The sequence below is a fragment of the Haematobia irritans genome, chromosome 4, assembly GCF_050003625.1.
Source record: "Haematobia irritans isolate KBUSLIRL chromosome 4, ASM5000362v1, whole genome shotgun sequence".
Lineage (NCBI taxonomy): Eukaryota > Metazoa > Arthropoda > Insecta > Diptera > Muscidae > Haematobia > Haematobia irritans.
This window is the reverse complement of record NC_134400.1, coordinates 82,080,332-82,094,008: the sequence shown is the minus strand read 5'-3', so window position 1 is coordinate 82,094,008 and position 13,677 is coordinate 82,080,332. Positions and strand designations below refer to the sequence as shown.

The 13,677-nt window shown below is 29.9% G+C and overlaps 1 protein-coding gene and 2 long non-coding RNA genes across 8 annotated transcripts in view; 1 reads left to right on the top strand and 2 right to left on the bottom strand.

The window, feature by feature from the left end:
* Nucleotides 1–13,677, bottom strand: part of LOC142233605 (uncharacterized) — a 130,511-nt gene that overhangs the window by 70,077 nt on the left and 46,757 nt on the right. For 3 of the 4 annotated variants that reach the window (XM_075304595.1, XM_075304593.1, XM_075304594.1), the window contains exons 3-4: nt 11,964–12,161; nt 11,687–11,853 (exon numbers count right to left, since the gene is read on the bottom strand). In XM_075304595.1, the coding sequence (XP_075160710.1) occupies nt 11,687–11,853; nt 11,964–12,161 (365 nt within the window). The remainder of the gene's footprint in view (nt 1–11,686; nt 11,854–11,963; nt 12,162–13,677) is intronic. The other variant, XM_075304596.1, reaches the window with a different exon arrangement.
* Nucleotides 2,294–3,581, bottom strand: LOC142233609 (uncharacterized). Of its 2 annotated transcripts, none has more exons than XR_012721450.1 (5): nt 3,287–3,581; nt 3,105–3,193; nt 2,889–2,950; nt 2,552–2,790; nt 2,294–2,484 (listed from the first exon to the last, which is right to left on the bottom strand). It is a non-coding gene; the product is annotated as an uncharacterized LOC142233609 (long non-coding RNA). The 2 variants fall into 2 exon arrangements; XR_012721451.1 differs by having other exon boundaries at nt 2,889–3,055; nt 3,120–3,193.
* Nucleotides 5,248–12,215, top strand: LOC142233608 (uncharacterized). 2 transcript variants are annotated; one of them, XR_012721449.1, is made up of 3 exons: nt 5,248–5,443; nt 5,552–5,734; nt 11,938–12,215. It is a non-coding gene; the product is annotated as an uncharacterized LOC142233608 (long non-coding RNA). The 2 variants fall into 2 exon arrangements; XR_012721448.1 differs by having other exon boundaries at nt 5,252–5,439.

The following is a 13,677-nucleotide window of genomic DNA, read 5'->3' as shown; positions in this document are numbered from 1 at the left end:
ATTTTTTCTTCTGCTTGACCCACTTTTTGTTTAACTGCGCTCTATTGTTTTTATTTGTCTTTTACTCTTGTTTGCCAAGTTTCAGCAAAATCCAAGTGGTGGTCATTTGAGAGCTAAAAAATTTTATGATAAGTATGTTGAATCCATGTCATAACATGTTACTACACGGATAAATAATATCTTCCTGCAACAGATCAATTGAAAGTGTCCGGTCCGAACTAAATTCACTTTACTGCACTCAAAACAAGTGAATTAGTTAGGAAAGAACGACACAGAAAAATTAAACTATTTTATGGGTAAAGGAACTACCTCGTGCGAATTGAACTAAATTATACTCCGCATTTCGAGATTTCCGCAAAGCGTTTGTTAAAACAGGTTTGAGACATACTTGGGATAAGGAAACTTGCTTTGAGCCGTTGAAAATTTCGGAAAAATTATAAAATTTAACTACACTCATAGAAAAAAGTCTGCTGAAAACAGCAGTCGATGTCTGCTGTTATATTTTTGTACTTCAGGGCCTAATGAACAACAATTTATAAAATTTTTAGGTCATACATTTTTCCCCAAAGCATATTTAAGAACCAAAAGTAGTTTTTGGTATATTTTTGCAATGTAATATATTTACAAGCTCCTAAATACTATCAGCAAACATTTAGTTTGCTGTTATAGGTCAATTCGATAAATATTCAGATTTTTGGTCAAATACTATAGATATTCATAAAATATTGCTTTAATTGCGTTAGGATAGCTCCTAAGTTGACATTTTTATTTGATTCGGCCAAAATAAAACATGTTTTGGTGTAAAAGCTTAAAAAATAGCAGGAAATGTTTGCTATTTCAGCAAACAGTGTCTGCTGTCCCTTTTTCAGCAGACTTTCTGTTGTTTTAGCTGACTTTTCTGCTGTCCCTACTAACAAATTTCTTTGGGTGTGCGGACAAATAATATAATTTAGAGTTAGTTTAACTACGGTTTTAGTTCTGTGTAAACACAGATATCACAAAAATAAGGATTTTTTTCGACGAATTCAAGAGCATTTTTGGGAAAAATTTTAAGGAAAAATGGAGTTCGAAATTGCATAAATGGCCACACGAAGTTGATGTACGAAGTTGAAAATACGAATTTAGTAAATCTTTATGCTTTATTTGTGTATATTTTTGTTTTCTTTTTTTATTTAATAAACACACACAAAAATGAAGGAAACTTTCCTAATGGCCATGAACTAAAATGTAACCTTCAAAAGACGCGTGTATAAATTTGACAATAGTGGGCTTGTTACTTTATGGATGATATGACCATAGACGAAGCAAATGTATAGACATCTTTTGACAATTCACCATAATTTTGTTTATTTGCAGTGCGCAGTCATTCCACTCAATTGCACAGTCAAGTGACTCAATTTCTTTTTGGAAAACGAGAATTACCGTACAAATCAGTCAATTTGTATTACAAAAAAGGTTTGGATGTACAGAATTTTATATGTTTTTCAATATTTGGTGTTTCATCAAGAGAACAAAGGAAAGAACACAAATTAAAGCCAAATTAAAAAATCACTTATTTGCGAAAAAGAGCCATCTACGGTGTGCAGACAAACTACAGCTCTGTGAATGAACTTAAGACGTCTTTCCTTGGTCTATGATATGACTTCGATTTAAATCTCCGTTTCAGCGATCAGACTACATTTTTGTTTTTGTTTCAGCAAACTCAAAATAGATCTTAGTGAAATGGTTTTTAAAAATAAGAAGACATAGTTTGCTATTTGTAATTTTTTTCAGCAGACTTTTTGTTATCTTTGTACTGCCAGATTTTTATGCTGTGTCTACACACAAAAAAAAATTTTTTGATTTCAATCACGAAAATCGCGGATTCAATCATTTTTTTAATTGAAATGTCTTCAATCACGAAAATGATAGTATCAATCACCCATTTTGATTGAAAACCAACACGATTTTTAATTAAAAATTTAATTGACTTTTGTCACGGAATCAATTAATTGTGTGATTGAATCAATTAAAAACGTGATTGATTTTTAACATAAAATTCAATCATAGTTTTAATTGAATCAATTAAAATTTTAATTAATTTCGCGACAAAAATCAATCAACTATTTGATTCATTCAATTAAATAATTAATTGAAATTGGCTATAAATTTCGATCAAAAAATTTATATATTGCGACCTCAAAATCGTATTTAGGTTTTTTTTCTTTTGAAATAAAAGAAAATATGTGTTTCTTATAAAACATATTTAATAGTTTATTATTTTTTGAATTATGCAATAGACAGATAATTTTGGTTCTTGTCATTTGTATTTTGTTCTAACATAACTTACAAATACAACTACTATCAATAACAACTATAGGGTGAAAAAATAAATTATATAAATCATTATCTTCCTTATAATAACCGTGTTAGCATGTTCCTTCTAATATGTAGATGCGCCTAGATTTCCAATAAATCAGCAGCCTGTAAGCTAAATTAGTTTTTCTGAAAGTAAACAGAATAATTCGAATTTCATTTTGTTCAATTAAAAGTTAATTTTGTTAAATATTACCTGCATAGAATATCAAGTTCAATTCATAGTTCCAGGTTGCAGATTTATAATCTTCTTTTGCAGTTGTAGTCTTTTAGCATAAAAATGTGTATTAAGGAGCTCGGTAATTTAATTTTAGTAACAATTCCTTTCCAAACAATTCCTTTAAAAACGTCTATTAAAATTTGAACCAATCAAAGACAAAAATAATGAGAAAGCAATGTAATATTTGGTATTATATTGATGATACTTTGCAAATTCTGGAAATAGAAAAAAAAAATATAAATGGAAAATACATATATTTATTATTTTCGGATATTTTTCATATTTTTAAATCCAAAAGAAAGAACTTTTTTACCATTACATAATTCAGCTCATTTGTTTATATACCAGATATACTGCTCTCTACTTGGGTTCAAACTGAAAAAGGCAGGTAAAACAAAAATGCAATTTAATGCCAACGCTACTTCGCAACTTCAAGGTGAATCTTCCACCAAACCCATACCGCTCTTGGTTTTAAGAAAACTAGGAGTGAAAAAAATTTATAATTTTAAAAGATCAATATGGTACCCACTTTTTTATTGCAAACATATTATTATATATTTGATAAAATGATGGAGTTGATGGGATTGATTGGTCAATTTCACGAAATAAAATAGGTCACTAAAAGAAATGAATAAAAAATATATTATTTTAGTCCGTTTAATGTAAACAGGCTTCAATGGAAAACGGTATTCACATTTCACAATTTCTTACCTTCAATAAACGTAGATTGTTTTCCATTTTTACAATGCCACAAAACACAAACACAGGTAATTTCAAATGCGTTCTCTCATATATTTTTTTCAAACCTTTACCACGTGGCCGTTTGTTGTTGCACACTTTATTTATTTCAACCCTTTGCTATGATTTGTTGTTGCGTTCAAAATATTTATGCACACATTTTGAATGCAGCAGACAGAATGTCGCCAATCATGTTTTTCAATTTACGCGAAAAACAAAAACCCAACCGTTCGTTACAAGTTACTTCCACAGACTGATCTCTCCATCATACATTGTTGAATAAAAACCCATTCTCTTGTTCTCTTTTCGCTCTTTCCATTGCTCAAAAGTATTCAGTTTCAATCACAAAGGTGATTGGATCAATCACATGTGTAATTGGAAACGGAAAAAATTTCAATCACGTTTGTAATTGAAAATTATTTCCGAATTGATTAAGAAATTGATTGAATCAATTAATATTTTAATTGGAAACGTAACAAATATCAATCATTTTTTAATTGGTTTTTATTCGGATTTGATTAAATAATTAATTGAATTAATTAACATTTTAATTGAATCCGTTTCCAAATTCAATTAAGTGTTTAATTGAAAAAATTTTGGTGATAATTTTTTGTGTGTACTAACGAATTTCGAATAATGTATTGTAACGTCGCTTTTCACTTGCTTGCTGTGATTGTATTTAAACATTGATCAAAAACCTGTATTGTGTTAATCATATACGGCTTGGATATCAATTACTAAAATAAAATAAAAATAACATTCACCTCTCACGAATTTGACATAAATCTTAATACGTCTGTGCATGCTTTGTGTAGCGCCAGTTATAATATTTAATCTCTTGAAGACAATGTAGAAAACATTTCAATATTCTCTAAATGAGAGAGGTAAACACAGTGTTGCCAATTTGGTGCTTTTAGCACCAAATTTAGTGCTTTTTGATTTCTAAAAAGCACCAAATTGCCTTTTTGGTGCCTTTTCAAAAAAAGCACCAACTTGGTGCTTTCTGGCATTTTCATTTAGTGCTTTTGGTGCTTTTATTTTGAACAGTATTAAGTAATTGATACAAAAATTTTGATTAGACTTTCAAGAGCTGAAGAAACTCAAATTTATTGCCAAATATAGAATTTGATTATGAAGAAGTTGGTATTGATTTTTTTTTTAAATTAATATTGTTATTTAGGGTATTCTGTAGGAAAGTCGAACGATGAGTGCCGAATTTTTGAATTTAGTAAAGATGTCATTAAAAACGTTTGTATTAAATTCACTAAAGCACGCACAACTGAAATAAGCAATGGACTCGTTCCATATATTAATATTTTGAAAGTTGAAAAACATCACTGATCAAAATGAATTGGACGAAAGCATTAAAACTGATCAAAGTGTATACTTGAATAGCGGTTCATAATGGTGAGTACTAAGTTTGAGTTTTGCCGCTAAAGTGAAAACTATATCAGTAAAAAAGGCATAAAATTATGCATAGTTGCTGCAAATTTTATTATAACTTGATGGGGTATAGCCACAAGCAAATTTTCACAAAGTTTGTATTCCTTAAAATGAATTATTAAAGAAAAGTAATTGTGAAAAAATTACTATTTTAGGAGCTAAACTCGATCTTAATACCCACCTTAACTTCATAAAATTCAATTCACAAAAGTTCTATAATACATCTTCGGAAGTTTTTTTTTTTTTTTTTTTTTTTTTTTTTTTTTTTTGGTAGAGCATTTAATTTTCAATTTTGTGGTGGAAGATGGTATGTTAGAATTTATAAAATATTTTTGGTGCTTTTTGGCCATGGGGAGTTGGCAACACTGGGTAAACACACAATTGAAGGCACACAACGAATACCATATAACAATTGAGAGGGAGAGAAGAATCGAATGTTCACCTTTTTACGAATTGGACAAAACAAAAGCAGGTAAATTCACTATGGCATCATATAAAATGAGGGCGACCTTGAATTTTTGATGACAGGTAAGGTGAGTGAGTGTACGACGTTCCAACATATTTATATGAGTTTATACATACATCTACGGTGTGTGATTAATTTTTAAGTATTTATAAATTGCCAAAAAATATGTAAATAAACAGATTTGTGGGACCGGCTTTTGATAGATTTTACAACATATGTATGTATGTTTATAATTTTGATGAATGCCACTCACGTGGTTTAAATCACATATGCATTTTAATCGAGTGTCTTTTATACTGTTTTTATATTTTATTTTTTCTAATTATCAGGAATTCCAATGATACGAATAGAATCAAATTTTTCAAAGCAAACCCCAACCAAAGAATAGCCTAAATAAAACCCAGCATGTGTTGTAGGTTTTGAATGCAATGAAAACTGAAAGAGAATCTAAGACTAAACAGCCATACAAAAACGATCAATCTGGAGAAGAAGCATGGATTTCTTTTAGTACGGTGAGTGCAACAAATGTGGTATATACAGGTAACCGCGTGAACATCTTAGAATTTTTGCAGCTAAGTTAACTTTTACTTTTTGTATTTCGCCGCAAATGAACATCATTTATACATTTTTCTGAGCATGTGTATTGGTAGTGAAAGGAGACAACTAACTTAAAACATACGTTGTTTTAGCGTGTATGATATGTATTTTGGAAAATTTTAGTATGTACACAGAAAAAAGTGTAACTATTTTATAGCAAGAAAATTGAACTAAATTCTACTCCACAATTTGTGATTTCCACAAATCGTCGTTATCAGGAAAATTTAGTGACATGGTGTACTTTTTAATTGCAATTCCCGAAATTACATCCCCCTCATAGAAGAAAAAATTAACTAAAATCAAAGAAAAATCATTGGCGCCAAATCATGACCATTTTAACCATACCGTAGTTCACTCTTTTTTTGGCAACCCTACGAAGAAGCTAGACTGGAAAATGGGCTGAGTCGATTCATTTCAAAAATTATTTGAAACATTTCGAAATATCGATAAATTTTTTTTTAAATTTTATTTCAAGTCGATATAGCTATATACGTACACAGAAAGTAACCTGTTTCATAGCAAGAATGAACTATGTCTTGCGAAAATTTAACTAAATTATACTCCACATTTTGAGATTTCCACAAAGCGTTATTAAAATCACGACAATTTAATGCCCTGGTGTACTTTTTAACTACAACTCTCGAAATTACACCGCTTAGTAGTTCATTTTTACTATTTTTGGCAATCGTATGAAAATTTTCGTTCGTTTAGTTCATATTGAACTTATGTGCACGGTCATTGAACTTTATTCCCACGTTTAATTCATAAAGTGTTTGAGACATATTTAAAAAGGCGCCTTTTACTTGAAAGATGACATAATTTTTACTTGAAGACTTGTTTAAATTTTGAAATTTTTGGTTAACAAGCATTTGAAGGATTTTCTTTTTATGCAAGGCAAAAATAAAAACAAATACAAGATTGTCTCTATATGTACCGAATAGGATTGAAATCATTACTGAATTATATAGTTAAACTAACGCTAAATTACTTGTTTTTATGCAAAAAAATATTTGTTTGTAGTTAAATTGTATTTTTTTCTCGAAAATTTCAACAGCTTTATGAAATCTTGCTGTTTTTTAGTATGTCTAAAATATTTTATGAATAAAACGTGGGTATAAAGTTTATTGACCGTAGACATAAGTTCAATATGAACTAAAGCAAAAGAAAATATTCGTACGATTCCCAAAAAAAAGTAAGAATGAACTACCGTATGGTTAAAATGGTCATGATTTGGCGCCAATGAGTTTCTTCTTTACTTTTAGTTCTTTTTTTCTTCTATGAGAGGTTGTAATTTCGGGAACTGCAGTTAAAAAGTACAACAGGACATTAAATTTTCCTGGTTGTAACTACGCTTGGTGGAAATCTCGAACAATTTAGTTAAAATTTCGCACGAGTTAGTTCATTCTTCAGATGCACAACAGAACTGGTGAACAAAGTGGTGAAGGGTATAATATAGTAGGTACCGCCAGACTTTTGACTTTCCTTGCTTGTTTTGGAATAAAATGGTTTTTGTTTGTGGGACGAATAATAATTGTTGTACAAACAATGTTTCAAGATAAAAGTTTGAACTTGTTTAAGAAACACGAATAAATTAAAAAAAAAAAACAATGTTTGCGATACCACACAGAAAAAAATATCACCAAAATATTTCCAATTAAAAAGTTAATTGAAGTTGAAAATTTTTTCAATTAATAAATTAATTGATACAATTAACTTTTTAATCATGATAGAAAATTAAGTTAATTAAGTCAATAATTGAACATTTTACAATTTTTAATTAAAAAATTAATTGATACAATTAACTTTTTAATCAAATTCGGAAGACTAATTCAGTTAAAAAAGTGCTGATTTTTTTTTAAGTTTTAATGAAAAATGTATTTCAACCAATCATTTGTTAATCCAAATAAAAACTTTAGGCCAATTCAGAAAGTAATTAAATATAGTTACCTTTTTTAATTAATAAATTATTTGAGTTTTGCAATCAACATCAATTAAATTTTTAATTGAATCAATTAAAAAATTAATTGAAATTTGCTGAAAAAAATCAATTAATTTTTTAATCAAGAATTTTTTCTATGCCCAATTAAAATTGTGATTGATACTATCATTTTTGTGATTGAAGACATTTCAATTAAAAAATTAATTGGATCAATTAATTTGGTGATTGAATCAGAAAAAAATTTTTTGTGTGCAGTTTTGCAAATAGTTTTGTTATATGTTAGACCGTGTTTATGTGTGAAGATATTACAATATGTAAAAATGTATTTAGCGCCAGACGAAGTTCAAGATGAACACATTTTAAAACAATTTACAAATTTTGGGAAATCTTTTAAGTTCATGTAACTAAAGTAAACCAAATATTATTACAATTAAGGAAGCGTTCTCATTTTGGGGAAATTTTAAGTAAAACTTAACAATTTCCACACATGCGAATTTTGCTTAACATAAAAGACGCATTTCTCCGATTTAAAGTTTTTTTTCCTTGTCCAAAAGTCGATAAACATATCAATGAAGTCGTTTAGTTCTTATAGTTAAGAGATTAAAAATGCGTGTCGTTGCATGAACGTAAATTTTGTTTGACTAAGCTCAACTTGGCTTTAATAATTTTGAAAAATTCTTCAAAATTAATTAAATTGTTTTAAATTTGTTGACGCTTTGTATCTTGACTACAAAGCAACGTTGATGTTTTTTGCTTGAAATATAGTATAATTTCTAATAGAAGTCGAGTCTAAATTTGAAAATTTAAGTTGTCGTTAACACGTTTTTAAAGGGCGTCGATAGCACATAAAAAACAGCTGTAAAAACGAATAAATTAAAATTTGAAAACATTAAACGACAATTTAAATATGGCAATTTATGGCAATACACAATTATATTTCTAGTGACCTAATTAAAACCCGTCAGAAAATGCGGAATATAGGTGCTTCATATGTACATCCACACACTATGTTGTAGATACAGTAACGGACAAAATAATAGGGTCAACTTTTATGTATAAACAGTTGCATACGCGAATAGAAAAGTATGTAAACAAAATGTGTTTCAGGCTGGGGATATTCATAAAAATAATGAAAGCGTACTCTACTTTTTTTAGAGGTTACAAAAGTGGATTGTAATAATATGTGGACTAATGCAATTTATTCTTCTTTCACATTTTATGTGGGAGTTTTTAGCTACATCGGCGTCAAAGCCAATTCGAGACAGTAAAATGAAAAACTTGGAAACAGTGAAATGTAGAAAAACAAAACTTAGTTTCTCCTTAAAAACAAAGTTTCTTCAAGATTCGATTTCGATTCTTAACAAATCCCACACTGAAAAAAAAAGCATACTCGGTTCCAAAGATTTTGTCTTTACTTTAAAAAATTTGGTATTGATTCCGAGCCAAAGAAGCGGAGAATACAAGTAAGGATACTTTTAAGACACAATTCTCTTTTAAATTTAGGTTTTGTGTACTTGCTTCTAGGAATCAAATTTTAATTTTTCGCTTTCTCAGCTTTTTTCTTCATATGCTATCAAAGTCCTTTAAAAACGAGTTAACGGCAACTTTATTTTACAAATTAGGACTCGACTTTCAGTAGAAATTATGCTATGTTTGAAGTAAAAAACTTCTTTAAAATAAAGTTTTGAAAAACATGTCCTATATTTGAACGATTTTTTGCTTTGTAGTCAAGATGCAAAAAGACAACAAATTTAAAGACAATTTCATTAAATTTAAAGAATTTTTCTGAATTATTAAAGTCAAGTTGACCTTATCCTATAAATTTTTTCTTTCATGTTAAGATACCCATTTTTAAGTCAAATCACTTAATTATAAGGACAATACGACTTCATTGAAAAGTTTATCGACTTTTGGACAAGGAAAATAACTTTATTTTAGAGAAATGCGTCTTCTATGCTAAGCAAAATTTGTATTCGTATTTTAAAGACATGAAATCTTTGACCTCACGACAATATTTTTTTCAGTGCACCCAAAGATTTTTTCTATGTTCGGTTTTTCCACCAAAACTCTAAATGGAAAATGCAAAAATCGCACTGAAAAAAATATTGTCGTGACGCCAAAGATTTAATGTCCTTAGAATACGTATGCGAATTTTGCTTAGCATAGAAGACGCATTTCTTTGATATAAAGATCTTTTCCTTATCCAAAAGTCATTTTGTCCTTATATTGCGATTCGACTTAAAACTAGGTATCTTTACATGAAAAAACATTATGTTAATGATTTATAATATTTAGGGTTTTCCCGGGAACGGGATCCCGGGAATATATGGCAAATGACAGTTGAAATCTAGGGTTGGGTCATAAGTCCCCGGTCTAACAAATAAAAACACATTTTTTTGTCAAAATTCGTTTTTATTATTCAACATAGTTCCCTTCAAGAGCGATACAACGATTATAACGACCGTCCAATTTTTTGATACCGCTTTGGTAGTACTCCTTCGGTTTTGCCTCAAAATAGGCCTCAGTTTCGGCGATCACCTCTTCATTGTAGCCAAATTTTTTCCCTGCGAGCATCCTTTTGAGGTCTGAGAACAACAAAAAGACGCGGGGGCCAGATCTGGAGAATACGGGTGGGGAAGCAATTCGAAGCCCAATTCATGAATTTTTGCCATCGTTCTCAATGACTTGTGGCACGGTGCGTTGTCTTGGTGGAACAATACTTTTTTCTTCTTCATATGGGACCGTTTTGCCGCGATTTCGTTTTGCCTTAGCTTTTTTGTAGAATTAAAACCCCATTTTAGTTTTGTTTGTTATTAAATTCATAATGATGAATATATTTACAAGCAAAAAGGAAAATATTGCGAACGTATGTATATGATATTATCAGTAACAATAATTTTTTTGTTTTTGTTTTGGAACAAAGTGGTTGAACCTATTTTATTGACCATCACTATATGTTAATATTTTCACATATTCATGTTAAACCACCACAGGCCCCTTGTGACGGGAGTTTGTTGTTTAAGTAATATGGGTTAGTATCTAATTACCACAAATGTTGTCATGCAATCGGATACTACGTTACATATTCCTCTAAACAAGTTCGAAGAAGCTACCATAAAAAGTATGGTGGCTAGATCTTATAGTTTTAATCGCGAAAAACTCGCAAATACTGCACACACATATCATAGCATGAAATCTCCATTAGCGGTAAATTAACCGAGAGATTACAATGATTCAAAACGAGTTCAAATCTTAACGAACAAAATATTTAAGCCAAGTGAGGGAGTAAAAGAAAACATAATACTTGTTTATCCAGAACATCTACAAAATTGGCACACACAAAAAAATATTTTTTGTCTTCAATCACGAAATTAATTGATTCAATTAATTTTTAATTGAAATGTCTTCAATCACAGAAATGATAGTATCAATTAAAAAAATAATGGAAAGTCAATTAAAAAATTAATTTATCAAATTAGAAACAATAATTGATACTATTAAGTTTTGTTTCAATTAAAAAAATTGTTGAATCAATTACATTTTTAATTGAATATTTTTTAAAACTCAATTAAGACTTTAATTGGAAAATTTTTCGTGAATTTTTTCTGTGCATCATCTGTTTATATACAACGAGTAAGTAGAATCCTAAATTTTTAATGTATACATCTTTCAAATAGTGAACAATATTTGCTAGTGTTTAATTTCATGTTATTGGAGAAATGGAATGATTGGAAGAAAGGTAACATTATCAAAATGCAATCTGGCAATATTGCTGGGATTCACACTGATGAGATGTTCTGGATAGAATTTATGTTCCATCCTGTACTAAAATAAAACAGGCCAAGTAAACTTTTTTTGAGTGTATGTTCACTGTGTTTTGAGTGTATTTAGTATACAAATAATGTTGCATTTGTTTAAGGAAACTTACATTTAATATCCGTTAAGTTCCTCTCCACACCCATTTTTCTATCGCATTTGCTATTATTTGGTACAAATGAGTTATAAACTGTGTTATTGTTTGTGAAATACAGGGGTTCGCTATGGCGATTTTCCGAACGCCAATTTTTTAATTGAGAACCGTTGTTTTTATTACGTCTAGAACAAAATAAAGATACAATTGTTATAGATAATTATTTATAAACATAATTTATGTAGAATACTTGCCTCACTCCATTTCAGATCGGTATATATACATAAATACTCACCTTTCGAAATTAGTTGCAGCAGCACAATCAATATATTTTTGTGGATCTATCAATTGGCTTTTAAAGCAAACAACTGTTCGGCGAAATGGCCCTTGTCCAACGGAAAATGTGAAAAGATCATATTTTGAGCGAAATTTTTCGCATGTCTGATGTATAAGAAATCGGCGAAAATTATTAACTGGAGGAAATAGCAATACACTGAAATTAAAAAAAAAAAAAACAAATAAAATACAATAATTTATAAAATCAAAATTAAGTTTTTTCTTAAAAAAAGAATAATTTCGTGCTGATGACAAATAACTCTACGTGCGTGAATTTGTTCGTGAGTGTTTTGTGACCTACAGTGGGGAGCAAAACCGAATGCATGTTTTCACTTTTTGCCATCCTTATTAAATAGAAAATGTCTAGTAAGGCCCACAAAGATTGGGTAGTTGATGACTGGAAATAAGTTAAATGGTCAGATGAAACAAAAATAAACCGTTTTTACTCTGATGCAATAAAACATTATTGGTACACCGAAAAAAGCATGCCCGGTTCCAAAGATTTTGTCTTTACTTTAACAATTTTGGTATTGATTCCGAGCCAATGAAGCGAAGAATACAAGTAAGGATACTTTTAAGACACAAATCTCTTTTAAATTTGGGTTTTCTATGAAGCAAATTTTAATTTTTCGTTTTTTCAGCTTTTTTCTTCATATGCTATCAAAGTCGAGTTAACGACAACTTCATTTTCCAAATTCAGACTCAACTTCCACTAGAAATTATGCTATGTTTCAAGTAAAAAAACGTCTTTAAAATAAAGTGTTGAAAAACATGTTCTATTTTTGAACGATTGTTTGCTTTGTAGTCAAGATGCAAAAAGACAACAAATTTAAAGACAATTTCATTAAATTTAAAGAATTTTTCTGAATTATTAAAGTCAAGTTGAGCTTACATCAAAAATTTTTTCTTTCATGTTAGATTCACGCACAGTCAAATCACTTAATTATAAGGAAAAAAATCTTTGGCCTCACGACAATATTTGTTTCAGTGTAACGACCTCCGAACATTACTGGCAATGACCTGGTAATAGCAAAGTCTCCAAAAACACCACATCACACAAACCGTAAAACATAGCGGGGGATGGGGGAATGGTGACACACTTGGCCTTTGGTTAGTGACAAGGAATCATGAAAAAACGAGGCTACCTTGACATTGTGCAATCAAATTTTCCGGAGTTTGTGGAGATTTTCCCCTACCTTGAGGATTAAGTTGCTGTTGAGCATACTCTTAAGTGGTCAACATGCACTCGGTTTTGCTCCCCACTGTAAATTGTGAGCCTGAACTTTAATTCGCCCACATTGATAGTTTTATGTTTCATGTTACGCCTCTATATAGACTCTGTATCAGAAAATTGATTTATCTCTTTCGAACTATTTTCTAGCTATTTATGATGATTTAATTTTTCGGAAAATGTGCTGTGTGTAAAGGGTAATACGGTCAAAATTTGGTCAAGGGAAAACGCGTGTAAATCGGTGAAATCGTTTATTTAAAAAATCAATTTAAATTTCTTTTTCAAGTTCAATTAGTATAAAATTCAGGAAAAATATTCAGTTAGGCTTTCGCTTTTCCAAATCCGAATTGCCGGGCCTCACGCTTGACACCTGCCATCAGATTTTGTACAGCCACCTTGTCCACCTTCTTCGCCGCAGAAAGCCAGTTTGCCTTGAACTGCT